The sequence below is a fragment of the Bufo gargarizans genome, chromosome 2 (assembly GCF_014858855.1).
Source record: "Bufo gargarizans isolate SCDJY-AF-19 chromosome 2, ASM1485885v1, whole genome shotgun sequence".
In the NCBI taxonomy this organism is placed as follows: domain Eukaryota; kingdom Metazoa; phylum Chordata; class Amphibia; order Anura; family Bufonidae; genus Bufo; species Bufo gargarizans.
The window spans coordinates 528,772,329-528,796,464 of record NC_058081.1 but is presented as its reverse complement, the minus strand read 5'-3'; the positions used below and the strand labels follow the sequence as shown (position 1 = coordinate 528,796,464).

Here is a 24,136-nt window from a genome sequence, read left to right as displayed (position 1 = left end):
CAATATCCTTGTGGTCCCAACGAATGCTAGGCCTGACTGCCTTCCGCTGCCGGAACTGCTCGTCGTACCTAAGCCACGCCACACCCCTATATCTCCGATGAGCCTCCCAATAGCATCCATATAGCAAAAGAGAGCCGAGCAGTGCTCGGGCGCTCTCTCCTCAACCACACTGGCCAAAATCGCAAAGGACTGAAGCCAATTTTGAAAAGTGTGCGGAATCAACCTATACCTCCACCGCTCTTCCTCCTCCTTCTTACTCTCATCCGGCTTACCCCTATCCAAATTTCTCCAAAGGAAGCAACGAGAAAATTTTCACATAGTCATCCTTCCGTATCTTCTACCTGAACTCCTGCTTCAAATGAGCCCCCAGCAGCCCCTCGAAACACGTAAATCTCACCTTTTGCCGCATCCGCCAACCTAACGTCATCACCCACATCACCTCTAGTCCCCGCAACCAACCCCGATCCTGAAGCCTGCACACCAGCTACGGGGCCGGTCTCACCCGCCCCCAACAAACCCAGCGCCGCCTCCGGAGACGGAGCCCAGACAGAACCCGAGCTCGACCGCGATAGCAAAGCAAGCATACCCGACAAAACATCCCGCACCAAAGTCTCAGAACCCTCCCCCACCATGAAGCACAGAACCCCCAACAAACCCCATCAGGAATCTGACACGGCGTCCTCTCACCTGGCCGTTCCCGGATAGTGTCACCGTCAGCCGCAGGTCTCCTCCCAGGTATCACCAATGGCGCGTCAATCCCTGATGGCCCGACGTCCATTCCGCCAGCCACTGTGTCGTCTCCTGGCTCCACTTCACAATCCTCCAACTGCGACAGCTGCCCTTCAGACTCCTGATGAAGATGACGGACATCTGATGCCTCCCTTGTAGCAGAGGCCACCACACCTGGCCGCAAATTACTTCTCCCAACTATCCTGAGGGATCCAGGCTCCCCAGCAGAGGCGCTGTGAGCCGCGGTCTCATGCTGCAGATCAGGGGGCATAACCACCTGCCGCAGTCCCGGACAAGGTGCCATGTCGCCGACCCACCACTAGGGGCCGCAACGCGCTCTCTCCCCTAGCATCGCCGATGCGCTCCTCAGGCCCAACCAGATGAAGCCGCTGACAAGCGACCCGGCCGCAACAACACCACGCTCCTCAGGTAAGGCGACAAAGGCTCGCCCCCCGCGCAGGTCAGGGGAGTCAGCCGCCCGCACACGATCTTTCCCTCTTGGAGACCAGGAGACGGGACCTGCACCAGACCTTCCCTCTCCCGCCGGCCTCCCACGTGTCGCTGAAGACCTCCCACTGCGTCTGGGCTCCTAATCCGATACGGACGCCACAGACCGCCGTGGAGGGTGCCTGAGGGGGTTCCAAATTCACCGGCGCACTCGCGGTGTAGCCTCTGGGCTCAGGCGCTCAGGAGGGACCGACCCCCTGGCCCTGCAGAGACGCGCAGCCACGACAGACGCAGGGGGGGTTTAGGACCGACTGCATGGACTCCTGCAAACGCGCCGCACCGTGTACCTGCACAGCCGCCCTAACCGCCTCCAATAACTCCTCAAGCGACGACATCTTGAACCTAAATGCACTTGATCTACACTAGCACTGACCGAAGCCCCTCCCTCTAACCATATATACTGCCCGCCAATCCTTGAAACCTCTTCCTTCCTACCAGTCCAAAATAGGGGCCTTTTTACACCTGCTGAGAGGGAGGACAAACTGAACCACTATAGAGACATCCTATGTGGTCAGTTGGTCACTGCCTATCTATGCCATCATCCATCCTCTCGCAGGTCTGACTGTGGGGACCCTCTGTGCTCACATTCCTCTGCCATGGCTGCTGTGGCAGGGTGGGGGGGGATAGGAGCAATTCCAGCTTTATCAGCAGAAACTTGAGTCTAGAGTCGCTGATGAGCAGCTTTCTTCACCTGCTAGACCTGGAGCAGGACCTGAACTAGCAGGTGGTGGCATACTTTGATAGCACCCTGCCATCCCACATTTAAAATCCGCTGGACTACTGGGCAGCCAAACTGGATGTGTGGCCGCAACTGGCAGAGTTTTCCCTGGAAAAGCTGTCCTGCCCGGCCAGTAGTGTGGCATCAGAGCGGCTGATTATTGCGGCGGAGGCCATTGTTACACCAAGAAGAACTCACCTGTCCACCCAAAATGTGGAGGGACTGACCTTTGTCAAGATGAATCAGACATGGATCAGCCAGGATTTCCACCCACCAATGCCTGATGCATCAGACTAGATCATCCATGCTGCTGCCATCTCCACACTCTGTCATTGTGCCACCCTGTGGCCTCCTGATGCTGCTGCCACCTCCACACTGTCATTGTGCCACCCTGTGGCCTCCTCTTGCTGTTACTGCCACGTCCACACTCTGTTATTGTGCCACTCTGTGGCCTCTTAAAGCTGCTGCCACCTCCACACTGTCATTGTGCCAGCCTGTGGCCTCCTGATGCTCCTGCTGCCACCTCCACCCTGTCATTGTGCCTCCTCCTGATAATGCTGCCGCCACCTCCACACTGTCATTGTGCCACCCTGTGGCCTCCTCCTGCTGCTACTGCCACGTCCACACTCTGTTATTGTGCCACTCTGTGGCCTCTTAAAGCTGCTGCCACCTCCACACTGTCATTGTGCCACTCTGTGGCCTTCTGATGCTGCTGCTGCCACCTCCACACTGTCATTGTGCCACTCTGTGTCCTCCTCCTGATGCTGCTGCCACCTTCAAACTCTGTCTTTGGGCCACTCTGTGGTCTGCTCATGCTGATTCCACCTCAGCACTATGTCATAGGGCCACTCTGTGGACTTCTCATGCTGTTGACTACTGGGCAGCCAAACTGGATTTGTGGCTGCAACTGGCAGAGTTTGCCCTGGAAAATCTGTCCTGCAAGGCCAGTAGTGTGGCATCAGAGTGGGTGTTTAGTGCGATGGGAGCCATAGTTACCCCAAGAACAACTCGCCTGTCCACCCAAAATGTGGAAGGACTGACCTTTGTCAAGATGAATCAGGCATGGATCAGCAAGGATTTCCACCCACCAATGCCTGATGCATCAGACTAGCAGACTAGATCATCCATGCTGCTGCCACCTCCACACTCTGTCATTGTGCCACTCTGTGGCCTCCTAAAGCTGCTGCCACCTCCACCTTGTCATTGTGCCACCCTGTGGCCTTCTCCTGATGCTGCTGCCGCCAACTCCACACTTTGTCATTGTGCCAATCTGTGGCCTCCTGATGCTGCTGCCACCTTCACACTGTCATTGTGCCACTCTGTGGCCTCCTGATGCTGCTGCCACCTCCATACTGTCATTTTGCCACTCTTATGCCGCTTACACCTCATAACTATGTCATAGGGCCATTCTGTGGACTTTTCATGCTGTTCCCACTCTCCCCACTACATATTTTATTTAACCCTTCTTTTGATCTGTCAGAAGGAATGAAAAATTAGATCCACAACGGACAACGGATCCTGTCTATATAACAGCTGTAAAGCCTGCATGACATGGTCCCTATTTTGCATCAAAATTGGCTTATGATTTGGTACCCAAAAGCAGAAGTGGGAACAAAACACAGAAGATATGCAAATATTCCATTCACATGTCATCTCTGTTTTGGATCCGCTCCATTTTTTTGGGCTTTAGCAATAATGATGGATTACTGACCTGGATTACTGGATTAATGACCAATTGCTGACCGAGTGAAGGCAGATGCTCCACATACAGGATCCGTTTTTTTGGGGGATATTGTTCTGACAGGTCAGAGGATCTCTGTCGGGGGTCTATACTTGTATAAGTGTTTAAAAGAACAGGTTCTGTAGAAATCTATGTGGAATCAGCTGCTGTAAAAGGAGTGTGCTTCTTCTTGAAGTTAACATTGACCTGTAAGTTCACACTTCAGTTATTTGGTCAGTTTTGGCCCCATAACTGCCCAAATAAGTGAAACGTGCAGTGATTCTAAGAGCGACGCCTGTCATCTGCATGTCATACTGACTCACAGTATTGTTTCACTACCACACCAGACTCCCTATGCGTGTTACTGCAAGGCACAGTGTTCTACACCACTATAAAGGCTCTCTGCAGCCAGGAAATAGCAGTTTTTTAACGCTATTCGCAGTGAATAAATTCGGATCGAACCGAAATTTGGCGAATCGGCTGAATCTAGTTTTTGAGAAATTCGCTTATCTCCACAGTGTTTCAGTAAAAAACAAAATAACTGCACACCATTATACATAGAAACAATAGAGCTAAGAAATGGGGGTCATTCTAAATAAAAATAAAACACATATTTGCTCAAACATGTGTCGGGCCCATCTACCAGGAGTCAAGGTAGATGGGTCCCTAACACTAAATATACTGCCTCTCTTTGGACTTACTTAAGCCTACAATATTCAGGGCAGTGTAGAGACCAGCTACATACGTACTCTGCACCAGTGTTTCAGTAGTAGCACTCTAGGAGGCAATGCTGTTATCCTACTCCTCTCTTTTGCAGACTTTCCTGGTCGCTCTTTGTTTCTGTTATTTCGCTAAGGCATTTGCTGGGAGTTACATGAAGAGTTCAATAACTCAGATTGAGCGCCGCTTCGACATTTCCTCCTCCACGGTCGGGATAGTGGATGGAAGCTTTGAGATTGGTAATTATTATTATTACCTTTAATTTACCTTCATGTCTGGGGTATTTTATCTTTGTTTTGTTTTTTCTCCATACAGGAAACCTGCTGATGATTGCCTTTGTCAGTTACTTTGGGGCAAAGCTTCACAGACCAAGGATTATCGCTGCTGGCTGCTTGGTCATGGCGCTGGGTGGTTTCCTTACAGCGATGCCACATTTCTTCATGGGACCGTATGTATCACACTGTGTTATATCCTGACCCTGATCTCTGGCGATTGTCGGAATGGGGGGCCAAAGACCCACCAGTGGAATTGATTCTGGGGTCCAACCCTATAGCTACATGGCAATATTTGGGCGCATCCACATGGGACAAAATGCAGTAAATGTGTGGTGGCAAATCCACATTGTTTACGTACCTGCAAAGTGGATACGGTTTTGAGAAATCCCAACTTAACACAGCAAGTACAGATGATGTAGTAGGGCCTTGGTCACCTGCAGTCGTATGTAACATCACAGATAATGCACACTTATAACTCTCTGAGTACATACCGTATAATGTAGTAGATGCTACTTGACCCCCCTCATCCATACACTCACTGAAGTGAGCAGGCGCTATTGTCATTGAGAGGGGGGCTGACACTGGAGTCCTGTAGGGGGTATTTTCTACCTTGGACCATTCCCAAGTACCTTGAGTCCAGGGGTTGATTGGCAACTCAAAGGAGCCCTGGAAAAAAGCATAGAAGCGGCCCCATGTTGTAGGTGGAGCAAAAATGGTAGAAGGACAGGCAAAGCCTAGTAAGCCAGCACACTAGCGGATGGAGCACATTCACCAATTATGTGGACGACCTATCTGAAAAACATAATACAATGTAAATTTTGCAGCATTCACTTTGCAGCAAAAGTGACATAGTTTTCCTCTCTGAGTCAGTACGATCACTGTGATATCAAATATATATATACTTTTATATATATATATATATATATATATATATATTATTTTTTTTACTACTTTTGCACAATAAAAACTATTGAAAAAAAAAAAGAAAAAGAAAATATTTTTGCATTCCAAGATCCATAACTTTTTTATTTTTCTTTCTACGGAGCTGTGTGAGGGGTGGATTTTTCCAAGACCATCTGTAGTTTTCATTGGTATCTTTTTGAGTACATAGTATTTTTGAGCCCTTTTAATTTTTTGTTTTGTTTTGTTTTTTTTTGGAGCCATAACTTATTTTTATTTTTCCCTTCATATAGCCGTATGAGGTATTAAATTTTTTGCAGATCAAGTTGTACTTTCTAATGACAAAATGTAATTTTATATGATGTAGCAGGAAGTTGGAAAAAATAACGCAATTCCAACATAGTTTTCTGGGTTTTGTTTATACAGTGTTCACTATTAAAACTTATCTGTTAGCATCATTCTCTGGGTCAGTACAATTACAATGATACCACATTTATATAGTTTTTAAAATGTTTTAATACTTAACCCCTTCAGGACTATTTTTCACCTTAAGGACCAGGCCATTTTTTGCAAATCTGACGTGTTTTTTCTTAATATTTACCAGATGAAATTCCTCTCTAGTCAGTGCGGATTTAGTAAGCCTTTCCCAGCTTGAAAGAGGAGTTTAAACCGATGGTATTGCTCTATTCTATCATTTCTTTCCCCAGAACTCTTGGGTCTCATACATGTCCAGAGTATATGAACATCGTCTGCCCCTACCTCCCCGCATTTTAAACAACTAAAACTTTAGGTTTATAGCACTTCATTAGTATCTTAGGGGAGTAGTAAAGTCGATACAGTATATTAAATTGTGTAATCCTATTGGAAAAATTCTTAGAGACCCTAATTTTTCCCTGTATCGCCAACTCGCAAAGCTCTTCATGCTGTTTGTACATTAAGCTATTGATTGCTCTTTTCTTAGTCTTTTGATGTAGCAGACATTCATATATTTTAGAGACTAATTTCACCTCTACTATTAATTTGGAGATATTCACTAACGACTGCGGGAGAGTAGCAATGTGTGTGCCTTTTCCTACCAACTATCGCAGTTCTTGTTTTAATTGTAAATAAAAAACTTGGTTCTACTTTGCTCAGTCCATACTCCTTTTTAAGATCTTCATATGGTATTATATCCCCCTGTCCCCATTCCTGGGCCAGTTTGTAAACACCATGTTGCCACCAAATTTTCTGTTCGATTGCTTTTAATTCTGTAAGGTGGGTGTTTGCCTACAATATGGTGTCAGCATGGAGCTCAACCCGGGTCCACAATGCTCTTGCTTCCTTCCAAGCCTTATCCATCAGCTCAAATATCGGTATCTTCCTGTTTCCTTGTTGTCCCAAGACACCCGCTTCTATTAACGGAAAATTAGTACAACCGTCTAACCTAACATTTATCCCTGTAGTCATAGACTTACATCTTTGCGTATTACTCCATATTATCATATTTTTTATATGACCAGAAATAAAATAGAGTTCCAAGTCTGGGACTGAAAGTCCACCCTCCCTCTCATGAATACATAATAATTGTGCTTTTATTTTTGGTTTCTTCCCTCGCCATATTAAATCAATTAAAAGACTAGCTATTATTTTTAATATTTTTTTAGGGATTATTACCAGTGAATTCCACATGGTATAGTTCAGGGAAGGTAATAAACACATTTTCAGCAGGGAAATACGACCTGCAATCTAAACATGTAGTCTTTTCCATATGTCTATTTTCTTCCTGATTTCCTGTATTTTAGGGACCACATTCAACTGAAAATAGTCCTTGGGGTTATTTGAATACCCAGATATTTAACGGGTTGAATAAACCTCCAAATTTCCAGTGCGCCTGGTATAAAATTGTTCAGCGGATCAATCAGGACACAGGCTGATTTAGACCAGTTTATATTGAGCCCAGCATGTTTGCCATACTGTTCAAATACCTGAAAGATCTTCGTAAGTGATCTGTGTGAACCTACAAACAACATAATATCATCCGCATATAAAGCAATTTTTTCCTCTTGCTCACTAAACTTGAAACCCACAATTTCTTCATCTTGCCTGATCATCTCAGCTAACGGTTCCACAGCTATGGCAAAAAGCAGAGGGGAAAGAGGGCATCCCTGCCTAACTCCCCTGCAAATCTTTATGTTATCAGAGCATTCCCCATTTAATATCACTTTTACTGAGATTTCGGTGTATAACAGTTTTACCCATGATATAAATTTATCACCAAAACCTATCTTCTTCAACGTTGTAATCAAGAAGGCCCATTCTTTTGTATCAAATGCCTTTGAGGCGTCAATAGTAACAATCAGTCCTTCCCCGCAATTTGTGGGTTCCAGCTGGGTGTTCACAAAGTAGCGCATAATATTATCAGTTGTAGTTTTGCCTGACATAAATCCCGTCTGATCCTTATGAACGAGCCCAGAAACCACACTTTTTTAAATTTATATTGGACATAGACTTTAAAGGGAATACTGTCTATTCCTGGGGTCTTATTCTTTGTAATCCTAGATAATACTTTGTCCACTTCCAAAGCATTTAGAGGAGCTTCCAAAGTTTCACGTTGATCTGAACGCCACTGATGACGTGCGTGCAGCAGCAATGTGGCCGTGATTGCCGAAGGCTCTCTGCTGCACGCACGTCATCAGTGGCGTTCAGCTTACTTTATGTGAAAATGTAAAATGCTCCTGAGCTCAATGTCAACCGTCATCCTCAGTGTAAGGGGATAATATCCAAACAGTGACAGTGAGCTTGGTGTACAAAATAAGGTTACATGCATGATATCAACTGCATGCAGCTTATATTTAGTCAGATATTTTCTAAAACTTCCTGTGGATCTGTGATGCACCCGGTGTGAGGGGGTGTCATACAGTGACAACAGTGGTTTTAGTAACCTGCTCCTGATGAACCAACAAATAAGTTGGACAAGAGAAACGCGTCGAGCAAACTATTTCTGTTAAGACAGCTACAGACTGACTTGCTGACTGGAGGAGCCTAGTGGCTTGTTCCTATGTTTTATTACCGGCTGAGGATTGGACTATCCTAGTAGTATTACCTGACACTGCGTGGTGTGCAGTGTCTCTTCTGAGGAGACCTGTCACATCACTCACTGTTTAATTAGGTACCTATGCATGGAGGTTATATCTTGCCCCAGGCTGGTAGAGGAACACGCCACATACTATTGACTCCTTACACTTTGGAGTTCTAGTGGTAGGGATGATTGTAGGGATCAGCATTATTAGTCTGAGATATCCCCTCTCACCCCACCAAGCCTAATTTGTTGCAGACAATTTTAATATTCAATTAATAAATACTATTTTAGCGTACTTTATTTAGGCAGTAAAAAGATACACATTGAGTTAGTACGTAAACGCTACTGTGAACTATTAGTTAATTCTATTTGCTACCATATATGTCTTCAAAAAATTATTTAAGCAATTCTATTCTGGCCGCTTGATTAGTTGTTTTGTGTCCTAATTTTTCTGCTAAACAATGAATATAGTTGTTTTTTTTTGTCTGGGTCGCTACAAGGGGAGCTAACATTTTACCCGGTATATGAGCATAGATATAATTATCCCTCACATAATTCTCTTTTTGTTGTTCCGCCATCAAAAGCCTCTCATCTTCCAATCTGGCAACTTTCTCTACCCAATTCTCATAGTTTTTATCTATAGGGTCTTCAATATACATTTTTTTGTATTTACCCGCCTCTTGTTCCAAATCCATTATTTTTTTCCTTTTTCCTTTCCTGTATATTGCTGTATATTTTATAAAGATCCCTCTGATATAATCCTTTGCGGCCTCCCATACTATGTTTGGTACCGCTGAACCTTAATTTGTGTCAAAAAATTCCATTATCTCTTTCAAAATCCTAACCTGTATCCCCATTATGTTTGTCCACCCTATATTTATATGCATCCTTCTTATATTTTTTCTTATAGTTTTTATAGTAGTAATATTGGGATTGTGATCCGAAATCCCACGCTGTCCATATTTAACCTGTTCGATATCACATTAGCCTTTATTATTAGTGAAAACTAAATCAATCCGTGAAAAACTCCTGTGGGTCTTTGAAAGGCATGAGTATTTTTTTAAATTTAGGGTGCATTACTCTCCAAATATCAATCCAACCCATTTCCTCTGTGATATTTTTTAATTAAGATCCCGTGCAAATTTTTTGAACATTGCCTACTCAAATCTATCTATTTTATTATCCATAACATTATTAAAATCACACATAACTAAAAGTGGTTTGTCCCCTACCTTTAACACAAAATCGCGAATTTTTAATAGGACATCTACTTTAAAGGGTGGCGGTATATAAACATTTGCTATTATCCATGGTCTTCCTTCCAGTAAGCAGTCAATCAGGACATATTGTTCCTCACCTTCTATAGCTATGCAGACATGTGAGAGGGCAGTGAGTCTACTTTGATCGTATTGTGCTAAGTGACAACTGCATACCCAGAATAAAACTTCCCCTGGACACCATACCGCAATCCATCCACAAAGAGCTCTAAATCTGGGTTTTCTAAGGGAGTATGTACCATGTGATCAAACCTTGCTGTCTCTTGGGACATTAGTTGGAGACAGTCGTGTATATCTTCCGGGTCAGGAAGATACTCAGCTAGATGACTCATACTACTACTCTCTCCCCCTTCCAGAGGCAGCAGAGTAGCTAGATTCAAAGTTGTGCACCTTTTAATGGTAACATTTGGTACCTTTTTACTGATGACCAATCAAGATTTTTGCACGTGCACTTTATTAATATATACCAGCAGTTCACCATCGGTCCTCTTGGTTTTTAATATGTATTGTGACCTGTGTTAAATGTCCTTGTGTGATTTGTGTCAATCATGTGTTTTTGTGATTTTCTAATAAAATTATGCCATTTTTGGATTACCTCGGTACCATTGGTGTTTTTGTAATGTATTGACCCACTCCTTTTTGGTCGGTTTAATGCTGTAATCGGGGGTGGGCCCTGAACTTTGTTTGGGCTATATATAGGTTCCCTGTAGTCTGGTAGACCCAATGCTGATGTGGAACTGATGACTAGTTTTAATGTATGACATTTCTCCAGGGCCTCATCTGTCAATGAAAAGGGAAGAGAGGTGAGACAATCATACAAGGGTTGCATAAGAGTAGAAGCATTCCTGATCCAAGGCCTACAGTATGAGACTAGACCCAAATAAATTCTCAGAACCCCCACAGTAGTAGGCAGAGGAATTTGTTAGATTGCGGTTATACGGTCTAGGGTGTGATGTCTAATCCCAGCAGATATACAGTGCCCTAGAAAGGTGACAGTAAGCTTCTTGAGGGAAGCTTTACAGCCATTTGAATCCAGGAAGGTGAGAAGAGACACCTAGGCTTGTTTACACACCTCCTCTCCCAGGCATCAAAGAAGTAAATTATCTAAGACAACTCCTTCAGATGGAATAGGCCAATCTGCTAAAACTTGGGCTAAGGCAGTACTAAACATACTGGGGGAATTATGTGCACCTTGTGGTAAGACCATCCAGGTGTATTGCTTCCTGTCATGAGTGAAAGCAAAAAGATATCTGCAATCCGGATGTAATGGAACTTAGAAAAATGCATTTGCAAGATCCACCACAGTGAAATGAGTAGCCAACAATGTATGTGGGTTTGGTCCCACAGGGTTATTAAAAACTGTAGCCTCATTAACAGCCCTAACATCATGTACCATTCTATACTGCACTGGCTGACCTTTCTCCCCCATTTTCTTAATAGGGTACAAAGGAGTGTTACATGGAGAGGTGGTTTCAATTAACCATTATCGACAAAATGACCTACTATTTTGATGATAGCATCTGTTTGTTGTATACTGAGGGAATACTGCACCTTTCGAGGTAAAGGAGCACCAGGTTTACGTTCTATCATCATTGGAGGGACAGATAAACGGCCAACATCTGTGGGTCCAGAGGCCCACAGAAGTGCAGGTACTTGTTGCAGCAGAAGGGACACACCCTCATCAGAGAGTGTAGACACATACATGTGGAATGGATTATAATCACAGGCTGCTAAGAGACATATATACTCTTTGCCAAGTTTGCCTTGTAACTTCACAGTACCATCGGGGCTCCCCCTATTGATTACGAAGGAGACAACAGGGGCAGGCCCTAAGGATTGCATATTTAATAGGGGCACAGCATTTGACTCTGGATTGCCAACTCCCTATGGGCATTGCACTTGAGGGGCCTGAGCATTCTCCTCTTCTTCCTCCTCCCACGGGCGAGGAGATTGGCAATCACGTGCAAAGTGCCCCACCCTGCCACAGTTAAAACATTTAAAGGGATTATATTTCAGTTTCCTTTCTCCTTTTCGGGGAGAGGGCTGGTAAGCAGCCACACCCATTTTAGGTCTTTTCTTCAACTCGGCTTTAAGACCCTTTGCTACTTGCAACAAAATGGAGGGCTCTATAGTTCTCCATTCAGGTCTAGCTGATACAGACCCTAAGACCATCCACAAAAGCAGCACTAAAGATTCTCCCATGCATGTCTGAGATGTGCTCAAAACCCAAATCCACCCATCTTTGCTGGAGTGTAGTGAACATTTTCTCCCCACTCTCTGGTCTGTCCTGAAACATATCAGACAATGTAACAGACTGATCACCTAATAGTTTTCTCCCCCATTCCGTGAGCTTCACTATGTATTGCTCACCAGACAACAAAGTAGTATTGTCTCCCTCACAAGATCCCACCACAGAGGCTATAATCTGAGAGAAAGAATCACCAGCTTTACACTGGACTAAATCTTCCAAATCCCGCCAACAACATGAGAAAGTTTTCTGTATCTTCGCTAACTCCCTACAAAATGACATGGATAAGTCCTCTGGATTGGGGATTCTACTCATCATGGCCAGCATCTCACTAGAGGACCAAGGGTGATACACAGGCTCATAAGAGCTGTCATTTGGACCCCTGAGAGGAGCAGCTTCAGGGGTTAGGTGCCTGGGCGTACAATAGGGTAGATTTGGTCGGGGTGGATTTGATGTGGATGATGACAGGGGAAACTGGGTGCAGCAGATTTCGCATATCAAACAATGATGTTGGAAACCCCACATTTTCTTGTGACAGAAATCCAGTCATGTCTGAATGAGAACTAGATTGAGTTGATTGGTCTGGGAAACTTCCAGTAGGCATCATAGGGGCAATCACTGCAGGCACATTTCTAACTTGTGGGACATACAATTGGGAAGGGTTATTTGCAGACATCACTGGATATAATCCAGTGCTGGGAGCTATGATAGGAATCGTGCCCTGTCTTTGAGATCTACAGACAACACACACATGTTACTAGTTTCAGAATTTTTGTGCCTGAAACACACTCCCATACCCCCATAAGGAAGGGGTTTGTTTCCTGAGGAGGGAGTTTCAAGGGATGGGGAAGGGATGAAAGGAGCAGAACATTGTGCAACATTAGAATTTTCCATTTTTGTGGGGCTACACAGCTAAATAATATCTGGTTACTATTGATCCCATAATCTTAAAATAAAAGAAGAAAATGTTAATACACAATTTAAACAATATGTAACCACTATTGGTCCCACACTACCTTTGGTGAAGACTCCAGGTCTAATTCACCTCTCTGTAGGGATACACAATCTTAATAACTGCCAATCGCCTATGTAATGAAACGTGATTGTTGTTATGTTATGCAATGTAACGTGATTGTTGTTAATCCTACTCCTAAATCTCTGTAGGGATACACAATCTTAATAACAGTCCATAATCTGAGTTAATCCTACTTAATTTCCATCATGAGGACCCTTGGTCACTACTCATGAATCTCCAAAAAACTCTCGTCAGAGCTTGGCTGGGCTCCAATTCTACGTCACAAGATATGCAACTATCAGCTGTCTAACAACTTCCGGTTAGTTCCAGTATGTCCTACCACACAGGTTCTTTAGTTCTAAAGGACAAATCAGCTATAATTTGAACCCTTCTATCGCGATAATACCTATTCAGCTCTTGAAAATCTACTTGGGCAAAAAACTCAGAGGAGGTTTATAAGAATTAAAGCTTCTTACCTTTTGCTAATGCTTGGTCTGATGGTTTTGCGCAAGTCCTCTCGTGGCGTTTGAATTGAAAATTACGCAAGCTGTCTGCCCCACGTTGGGCGCCAAAATTGTTATCGCAATTTATTCAATTCTCTTCTTCTTTGTGTGGCACCAAATCAATTAGGATTATATGTATGAGCTCATACAGCTTTCTCAATGAGACCAATATAGGCTGATATCATGTAAAATATGCATGCTTTATTCAAGTAACATATACATATACTTATATAGGCAATGTGAGTTAGACAAAAAGTGTGGTCCTAAATTAAAGTTTATTGGCTCTTTGCCAAAATGGGTGTAGTTTGCCAACTTTATCCCTGAGTTTCATTGGCACATTTGAAAATAGCAAGCTAACTCCCCCTCTGCTTCACAGTGTCCTTAAAACAAAAGAAATGTATATGTGGTTCAAATATCTAGTTAGCTGCCATCTAGTGGACAGAAAAGAGCAATATAGGAAGTTTACATTATCAATATAGAGAAATAAAAACCTGTCTCTCACATACACAGTAACAGGATTTTTTAAACAAAAAAAAATAATGTTTTATTGTCTACATATTCTGAGAGCCATAGTTTTTAATATTTTTTTTGGGCGATTGTCTTAGGTAGGATCTCATTTTTTGTGTGATGAGATGACGGTTTGATTGGTATGATTTTGGGGTGCGTATGACTTTTTTATTGCTTGCCATTACACTTTTTGTGATGTAATGTGAGAAAAAACAGCTTTTTTGACCCATTTTTTTTTTACAGTGTTCACCTGAGGGGTTAGATCATGTGACATTTTTATAGAACAGGTCGTTACGGACGTGGCAATACCTTATATGTGTACTATTTTATTTTTTATTTACACAATAATATCCTTTTTTTAAAAATAAATAAATCATGTTTTAGTGTCTCGATAGTCTGAGAGACATAGTTTTTTTATTTTTTGAGAGATTGTCTTAGGTAGTGTATCATTTTTGTAGAATGAGATGACGGTTGGATTGGCACTATTTTGGGGTGCATATGACTTTTTGATCGCTTGATATTACACTTTTTGTGATGCAAGCTGACAAAAAATGGCTTTTTTATCCTTTTTTACGGTTATTACCTGAGGGGTTAGGTCATGTGGTATTTTTAGAGAGCAGGTTGTTACGGACGCGGTGATACCTAATATGTCTAATTTTTTTATTAACTTTTTACATTTAACACAATAAAAGCATTTTTGAAACAAAAAAATCATATTTTAGTGTCTCCATAGTATGGTAGCCATAGTTGTTTTATTTTTTGGGTGATTGTCTTAGGTAGGGGCTCATTTTTTGCAGGATGAGGTGATGGTTAGATTGGTACTATTCTGGGGGGCATACTCTTTTTTGATCACTTGGCACTTATAGTGATGTAAGGTGACAAAAAAATAGTTTTTTTTAGCACAGTTTTTATTCAATTTTTTTGACGGTGTTCATCTGAGGGGTTTGGTCATGTGATATTTTTTATAGAGCCGGTCGATATGGATGCGGCGATACCTAATCTGTATACTTTTCTTATCTTACTATTTATCTTTGTCCCATTGTGGGACTTCACCTTTTCAGGGTTTGATCCCTACATATGTATTGTACTGAATTGAACTGTCAGCGTCTTAACTGTAAAAGGCTAACAGTTGCCTAGGGGACCCAGCCCTCAGGCTAGATTTGGGCTTCTGTAGCTGGCAGGCTCCGATGCCTGTGGAAGGCATCAGGGCTGCCATAGCAACCGTCGGCCCCATGTTAGCACGGGGGGCCGATGGAATCAGAGGGAGCCCCCTCCCTCTGTAAGCCCTGCACGTGCCGCGGTCAGCGCTGACCGCGGCATGTGAAAGGGTTAATCCGCTGGCATCACCGCATACAGCGATGCCGGTGGATGAAGCAGGGGCCCAGCTATCGGTAACAGCTCCTGCACCTGCCCGATCACATCACATACATGCATGTGGGAATGCGGTAAGGCACCACATTCCCCCACGTACATGTACGTGATATTGCAGGAACTTTATTTAGTCCAAAGAGACCCGATCTGGGTATAGGTATATTTACAAACAAAAACACAAGTAGCCTCTCTTGGCTCTATACCAATCTTGACCCAGATCTAATATGAATATTAAGATATAACTTTTATTTGATCACTATAAAATGGTCTGTAAGCCTCAAAAAGCGTTTTAAAAACAACTGTTTGCTGCATCAGCTGAATACATTTAACTGTTAGATGGGTGGAGGGGATATGCACTCTCTCCTCCACACCACAGTAGTGATGCCCAGTTATGTACCAGGCATCAGTGTAGTCGCTGCCTATTTGTGTGAGGTAAATGTAACTGACCGCCACGTTAGGCAGTCCTCCACCAACCCCCAAGAGCTACTCAAATTCAGGTCAATAACTGCTTGACCAGCATTTCTATGTGCTTCCACTCAACCACTGTGGGTAAATGTGAGCGCTGGCTACATGGCCGGTTGTACATAGACTGGTGACACAGTGGTACATTAATAAGCTGATATATCTGAACATATGTTTGAAACACTGACTAACTGATGAATCTGATCACTAACTGACTAACAGCGGATGCAGGTAAACAAGTAGTTAAAACCACAGAACACTGCCCCCCGACATGTTTCGCCAGAGACTCTGGCTTCTTCATGGGTAACGGGCAGAATTAAAGGCAACCATTTCAACTGGGATATATAAAGCCCCACTAGTATGATTGACAAATATAATTGCCAGTGACAATGTGACAGACGACAAAAAATGGGAAGTGTCTACATCCAAACAGCCAACCCATAGTGATCCCGACCAACTGTTGACCCACCTCCACTCTGCCACCAAGCAAATCAACTGCTACCACATCTCCCTAAGTGAAAAAGGGGGGAGGTACATGGATCGAGCACTATGCCTCCCGACTAATCAGTTCATAACAAGCCTCCCTAATTAGCTCCAGACCAATCAACTGCTGGCACGCCTCCCTCCATCTACGGAGCAGTCAGTGAAAAGGGGTGGGGGGAGGTGTCAGGAAGGTCCTGAACCAAGTGCCTAGTCTCCTGACTCGACAACTAACACCAAGATTGGTATAGAGTCAAGAGTGGCTACTTGTGTTTTTGTTTGATATTGCGGGAAGGGGTTAAACAAAAAAAATAAAAACTTTGGACAAAATTATTTTTCTTTTTGCATCGCCATATTCTGACCCCCATAACTTTTTTTATAGTTACTATACTGAGTTGAGTGAGGGCTCATATTTTGTGGGGTGGTCTTTAGTTTTTGTTGATACTATTTTGGCATGTGTATTGCTTTTTGATCACTTTTTATTAGTTTTTCAGGGAGGTGAAGTGACAAAATGACAGTTCATATAAATCATAGTGGCACACCCTGATGCCTCTCTGGTGGCCAAACCATGGAAGTACGCATAGATCGGCACTTTTTCCTACAGTGTGCAAGCACAACCATCGCTGCTGAATTGCAGGGCGGTCGTAACCCCTGGATAGGAGCAGTGTATAATGTGATGGAAAAACCATTCCACATGCAATTTTTCTGGCATCAGTAAAGATTATGGAGGGCTGCAACTTAGCACTTGTAAGCACTATCAGATCTAGACTCAACTTTTATAGTAACTGGCCTAGCAGTAGTCCGGTTGATGGGTGACTTAGCCATAGTCCCTCACTTTCCAGCAGTGTCTTTAATGCAGGTGTTAGCTGGTCACTCTGCCATCTTACTTCTCAAGGATTTACTTGAGAATATGATTGTTGTGTTCTCTCTAGAGAATCCTTCACGGGAGCAGGAGCCCAGATGTGTGCTTCCTCTCCTCTCTAAGGTTTCCCAGGAACTTTCTCTCCAGCCCACTCCAACCAAGGGGGAGGAACAGGTTGGTTAGCCCTGTTCCTTGCCAACCATTGCCATCCACATCCTTAACTGGTACAAACAGCCAAAAACATACATATATATATAGTACATATATCAACTATTTACAATAAAGCATTTGCACATGTACAGCAGAGGACGTGAGGAGGTTAAAATACAAGTAATTTCCGTCACCTATCTACATACTGCTAATTGTGGTCCTTCAGCATTCTAATAGTGCAGGAAACAAGATTTGTTAGATAAAAGCTTTCTAATAATGGGCTCAGTAGCCTACTGGTTTGTGTGTCAGTCTCCCATACTGAACGCCCCGGGTTTGAGACATGCCAGTAATTTAAATGTAGGGACAGAATAAATTTCAAATATACAGGGGTACCCCCATATATGATGCTAACAGTGTTTTGGGATACCCTCAGGGATGACTTTACAGTATATATGGAAAGAGACATATATGGAGTCATCATGGAACTAATGTAGCCATATACAGCTAAGCATGGTACTCTCAAACCAGGGACTCCTTAAATCCCCATAGCACCGCAGGGCTAGGGGGTCTGTTATGTGTGTTACATACTGTAATACACGGAGCAGTCAGGTTGCCCACTGCATTGCAAAAGGTAATTGGCCCACCAGAAATTTTCATTGTGGGGTACGTTGGTAATCTGCTGAGTTCTCCTGAGGCTGGGCTCTTCTATTGCACACAGGTCTCTCTATTCGCAGCCAGCAATAGCTTGTGTGCTGTGCTTTGCTGACTGCATGATGTCTTGGAGGAGAAAACAAGCGTAGCACTAACTGGCTGAGGCAGTGTCCTGCTGGCGCCATCATTTCACGCACACGCTTTTATATTCACAGTTATAAGTATGATGCAGTGAAGGTGCAAGTGACTTCGCCCATCAATTCTACAGACTCCACCTATAGTGTCTCCCCATGTCTGGCCAACACAACATTAACCGAGGACATCAAACCAGGTAAGTAATTGACCTCAGACTCATGTGATCAAAATATAACAAAAACGGATGTAGTACAAAGAAGGGAAAAAGAACTGTCACATGTCAAACAGGAACCACATACAGTTAAGTACATGGAGGGTCACTCTCCAAGAGAAAGCACCCCTCCACAAAGCGCCCAGAAGATTTGTTAGGTCTTCTGGGAGTATGGGAGATCTCGCCTTTTTCCAGGTGCCTCCCAGATATTCCAGGATAGTCGGCCCTCAGCACATTTTCTGATAACAAGTTACCTGTAGTCATATGTATCACCATTTTCATACACAATACTGTAGCTTGCATTTACTAAAGTGAGTGCACCTAGATGTTTACATAAATTGCACCAAAATGTGTTGCATCTTGGTTTACAGAAATTAACCACATATCACAACATGACTGCATTGCTTCACAGATTTGTGTTCCCTAATATGTGATTTTTTTTTTTAGCAAAAGTGGACCACAAAATTAAACTTCATTTGCAAACTAAGACAACCAATAGTTGGTATGGAGCTGAACAAATGTGTCTGGCAATACACTACATTTATCATCCAGTCTAAACCCCTGTGATAAATCTGGCGCAGGTCTAGGTAGTTGGTCTAAGCTTACAACATCTTTACTACTACATGTGACCTGTTTATGTTTTCAGAGTGTGTGAAGGAGACAAGCTCTCACTTTTGGGTTTACGTCTTGCTCGGGAATATGCTGCGAGGAATCGGAGAGACCCCTATCACTCCTCTGGGAATTTCCTACATTGATGATTTTGCTGAGCCAGAGAACACAGCACTATATATAGGTAATGGTAATGTCATAGGTTAGCAGATATAAAGAGTAGGTGAAGCTACAGTTTGGTTGCCATCTGGCCAGTATTCCACCAGCATAGCCAATATTTTGCTCAGACTATTGTTCCCAGTATTTATTTATTTTTTTACTAACTCATTAACTTGCCGGTGTTGTCTATATATGGAGTCTGTGCTTCTGGGAGTCACTGTCTGTGTCCACTATGGAGTAAGTGCAATGGCCCTGAAGCGGGGGGTATTCCCAGTGTTGGACTAGGGTTACTTGGGCCCACCAGAGTAAATTATTCTCAGAGCCTAACTCTCATATCCTCAATAGAGACCCTAGTGGCAAGTGATTGGCAGCTTCCCCAAATGTGTTTTTATTCTCTTGGACTACTGGAACCCATTATGTTATCAGAGACTGTGCCCATCGGAAGATCTTCTGGTACTCCGGTGGGCCAGTCTGATGCTGGGTATTCCCCAAGCCTGGGGAACCCCTTACGTATTTAACTGTCCTTCAGTCTCTATTTTTAAATAGTCTCTGTCAGAAATCAAACCAACAACCTTTTGCATTGAAAGCAAAGACTCCAACCATTGAGCTATAGGGCAAATTATTTATGGATAAAAACTTCAGTATTTTTCTCATACATTATGTATTCCGATGTACAATGTACTGGAATCTACATATATATCATTATATATACTAGGACATTGTACCGGAGTTTTGTTTTCTATATATCAGAACATTTCATATTTGTTTAGTAATTGCAAAAAATTTTCTAGCACAAAATAAATTAAAATAATCACAAAACTGTCCATTATTTAAAGAGAACAAATAAAATAATGGAAACGTCGTCTCCATCTAATGACAGATATCAACATCACTTAATGGACCACACAGACTGTATCTGTTTAGAAATACACAAACTGCAGGTCCGGAAAATATGTTTTTATCTATAGAAAATCTTTAATTTGCTAGGATGGATCTCTATGTCTAAGTGGTTTGAGTTTTTACCTTTAACTGGGTTGTCCGGGCAAAGACCATAGATGGCAGCAGTAGACAGGAAAAGAGATGGGAGATGGCAGGTGCGCACTGATTCATACAGCTGATCAGCGGGAGTGTCGAGTGTCAGACCCCCGCCGATCTGATATTGATGACCTATCCTGAAGATAGGTCATCTATAGTAAAAGCCCGGACAACTTCTTTAACCCCTTCACGCATTCTCACGTACATGTACGTGAGGGAATGCGGCTTCTCCATGTTACAGATACCCGGGCCCCTGCTGCATCAGCCGGCATCACTATATGCAGTGATGCTAGCTGATTAACCCTTTCACTTACTGTGGTCAGCGGTGACCGTGGCACGTGCAGGGTTTGCAGAGGGAGGGGGCTCCCTCTGATTCCATCGCCACCTTCCCCCACGCATTGCGGTGACAGGGGCCCGATGGTTGCCAAGGCAGCTCCGATGCCTTAGGCTACTTTAACACTAGCATTTTTTGCGGATCCATCATGGATCTGCAAAAATGCTTCCGTTACAAAAATACAACCACCTGCATCTGTCATGAATGGATCCGGTTGTATTATGTCTTCTATAGCCATGACGGATCCGTCTTAAACACCGTTGAAAGTCAATGGGGGACAGATCCATTTTCTATTGTGTCAGAGAAAACAGATCTGTCCTGGCACACAATGTAAGTCAATGGGGACGGATCAGTTTCCTCTGACACAATCTGGCACAATAGAAAAAGGATCCGTCCCCCATTGACTTTCGATTGGCTCTGCTTTGTCAGGCGGACAGCAAAACGCTGCAAGCAGTGTTTTGGTGTCCGCCTCCAGAGCGGAATGGTGACTGAACGGAGGCAAACGGATGCATTCTGAGCGGCTCCTTTTCCATTCAGAATGCATTAGGGCAAAACTGATCCATTTTGGATCGCTTGTGAGAGCCCTGAACGGTGTGAAAGTAACCTAAGGCATCACAGGCATCGGAGCCTGCCAGCTACGGAAGTCCAGGAGATCCAGCCTTCAGGCTGGGTCTCCTAGGCAACTGTCAGCATCCTACTATGTAAGATGCTGACAGTTCAATTCAGTACAATATAGAATGTATTGTACTGAATTGAAACAGGGATCAAACCCTGAAAAGGTGAAGTCCCACAGCGAGACAAAAATAAAGCGTGTAAAAAAAGTGTTTTTTTATCATAAAAAATCACAAAGTTTCAAATAAAAAAAGCCCCCTCACCATAAAAATTGTGTCAAAAACAAAATTCTAAATAAAAACAGACATATTAGGTATCGCCGCGACTATAACGAAAATGTCACATAATCAACCACCTCAGGTGAATGCTGTAAAGAAAAAAAAAACTGAGCAAAAATGCAATTTTTTTTTCACATTATATCACAAAAAGTGTAATTCCAAGCGATCAAAAAGACACATGTACCCCTAAGTAGTACCAATTAAACTGTCATCTCTTCCCACAAAAAAATAGCCCTTACACAAGACAATTGCCAAAAAGATTAAAAAAATATGCCTTTCAGAAAACATAATGATATTTTTGTCTTTAAAAATGCTTTTATAGTGTAAAACTGAAATAAATGTAAAAAAAAGTAGACATACCGTATTAGGTATCACCGCATCCATAACAACCTGCTCTATAAAAATATGATCTACCCTAAAAAAATTAAATAAAAACTGTGCCAAAAATGCTTCATCACAAAAAGTGTAATTCCAAGCCATCAAAAAATCATACACACCCCAAAATGGTACCAATCAAACCATCATCTCTTGGCAAGCGTGGCAGCAGTGTGAGATCACCACGGCCCAGTGTCAACACATGGAGCGTCACCATAAATTAGACTGGCAAAACCATGGCTTTAATGTTGTGGTATAGTCTGAGGCATCTCCTAGCGGCCTGCAACCCTTTTCCAGCAGTCAAAGCTCCACCACCTCAGCAGAAGGGAGCTGTGCTTCCTTCCCATTGTCTGCTGGTCCTGATGCTCCTCCTCCTCCTCCTCGTCACTCATTTTGCCAGCAATCGATCACCGAGGTAATTGCAAAAAGACAAAAGTATGTGTGCAGTCATCCAACGGTGCAGAAGCTGAACATGCTCCTGGTCAAGTTGCTGGTATTACAGTCCCTCACTTTCCATGTGGTTGACTTTGCACCTTTTCAAAGAACTGATGGCTTGCGCCGAGCCAAGTTGGAGAGTCCCAGGCCATCTTTACTTCTCTAAAAAAGCTATACCAGCCCTGCACACCTATGTTGAACAGAAGTCGGGCCAGTCCTTGAGCCTATCGGTGTCTGCTACAGTTCACGGCAGCGCCAACGTGTGGAGCTGTAACTATGGTCAAGGACAATATCTGTTCTTTGTGGCCCACAGGTAATTATGGTTCCTGCCTAGGCACACCAGAAACTTGGCCATGTGATCGCAATACCACCTCCGCGTTCTCAAGCTGTGATTTCTGTGCAAATGTCCTCCTCTGCCTCCTCATCCTAAACCTTGTCTTCAGCCTCCACTGTAGGCATGTCACGGCTGAGGATGGGGAAAACCCTCAGCCGTGCAGTATCAGAAGATGGATGGTCAGAGCATGGCCAGGACAGGAATCAGGGAGCAGGCCACCTCCTAACAATCCCTAATTCTGACCCTGCCTCCTAGCCTGTATGAGCCGACCCTGATGGTAGGAGGGCTCATACTTCGGAACCTGATATTCCTGCTAGCCCTCAGGGTGGCCCTGGACTAGGAGCAGGGTAAGACGACCTGATCCTCCTAAACATGGAGGAACAGGAATCTCACTGGCCAAGCCACATAGAAAGGGGAACATAAACAGACATATGGCAATGACAGGTAAGTGAGACTAGTACCACACCTACCTGCCACAGACACACAACCTGGAACCCATGTACAAGTGCTGCTGTCCACAACAACACAAAGGACACAGCACACACCAGACATCACACGGGAACCCAGAAAACCATATGCTGCAATAACAAGACCAAAGCATGGCTCACGTGTTTAATCTGAATGTAAATTGAAAATGCGCAGGAAACTGTGCATGCACTTCAGCCACTCTTACACTGCAAAACATTCCCTCCTTAAGCTGCAAAGGCAGAATAGTGTTCCCCAACATTGCCTCATATGCTACTGTCCCACATATTGGAACTCCATCCTCCACATGTTGGACCGACTATATGAGCAGAGGAAGGCCGTGAATGATTTCTTGATGATGCAGGCGGATAGGAGCACTCCCCTGTGTAACTTCGACGTTAGCCAGTGGCAGCTCATGTGTGACACCTGCCATTTGCTCAGGCCCTTAGAGGAGGCCGCTTTATTTATCAGTTGCCCGGACTACGGGGTGAATTATGTCATTTCACTCCTTCCTGTCCTGGAGCATATGCTGATAAAATCCAATCCCTAAAGAGAAATACAAGTGGCACTCACCATTGTAGTTCGACATCTTCCTTTCCATCAAGAAAAAAGTAGACAAATTGCATGACATAGACCTGCAGCATCTATGTCACACAGTCAAGACAAACAGCAACAACCGTTTCACGCTAGTGCACTTCCTCAGGCCACTAACCTATCAGCATATGCTGATAAATCTGGCTGGCCAGGGGACAGGAGATGTGGCACCTACATCTCATGGCTACTTGAGCCGTGTTGAAACTGAACTGGTGGAGGAGGTGACAGGAGAGTAGCAGGAGGAGCTGGAGGGTGATGGTAGTATGCAGTGGAGATGGAGGCAAGGAGTCCCTAATGGCTCTCCACCATGTTAGACCCGCGATACTGCTCCAAAATGGGGGCCTTTTTTCCACCTGCTGAATGAAACTCCTATCGAGACATCCTATGTGGTCAGTTGGTCATTGCTT

The 24,136-nt window shown here is 43.7% G+C and overlaps 1 protein-coding gene across 6 annotated transcripts in view; it reads left to right on the top strand.

The window, feature by feature from the left end:
* Positions 1–24,136, top strand: part of LOC122928542 (solute carrier organic anion transporter family member 1C1-like) — a 214,205-nt gene that overhangs the window by 95,607 nt on the left and 94,462 nt on the right. For all 6 annotated transcript variants that reach the window (XM_044281480.1, XM_044281477.1, XM_044281479.1 and 3 more), the window contains 4 exons: positions 4,492–4,633; positions 4,710–4,842; positions 18,369–18,484; positions 19,146–19,292. In XM_044281480.1, the coding sequence (XP_044137415.1) occupies positions 4,492–4,633; positions 4,710–4,842; positions 18,369–18,484; positions 19,146–19,292 (538 nt within the window). The remainder of the gene's footprint in view (positions 1–4,491; positions 4,634–4,709; positions 4,843–18,368; positions 18,485–19,145; positions 19,293–24,136) is intronic.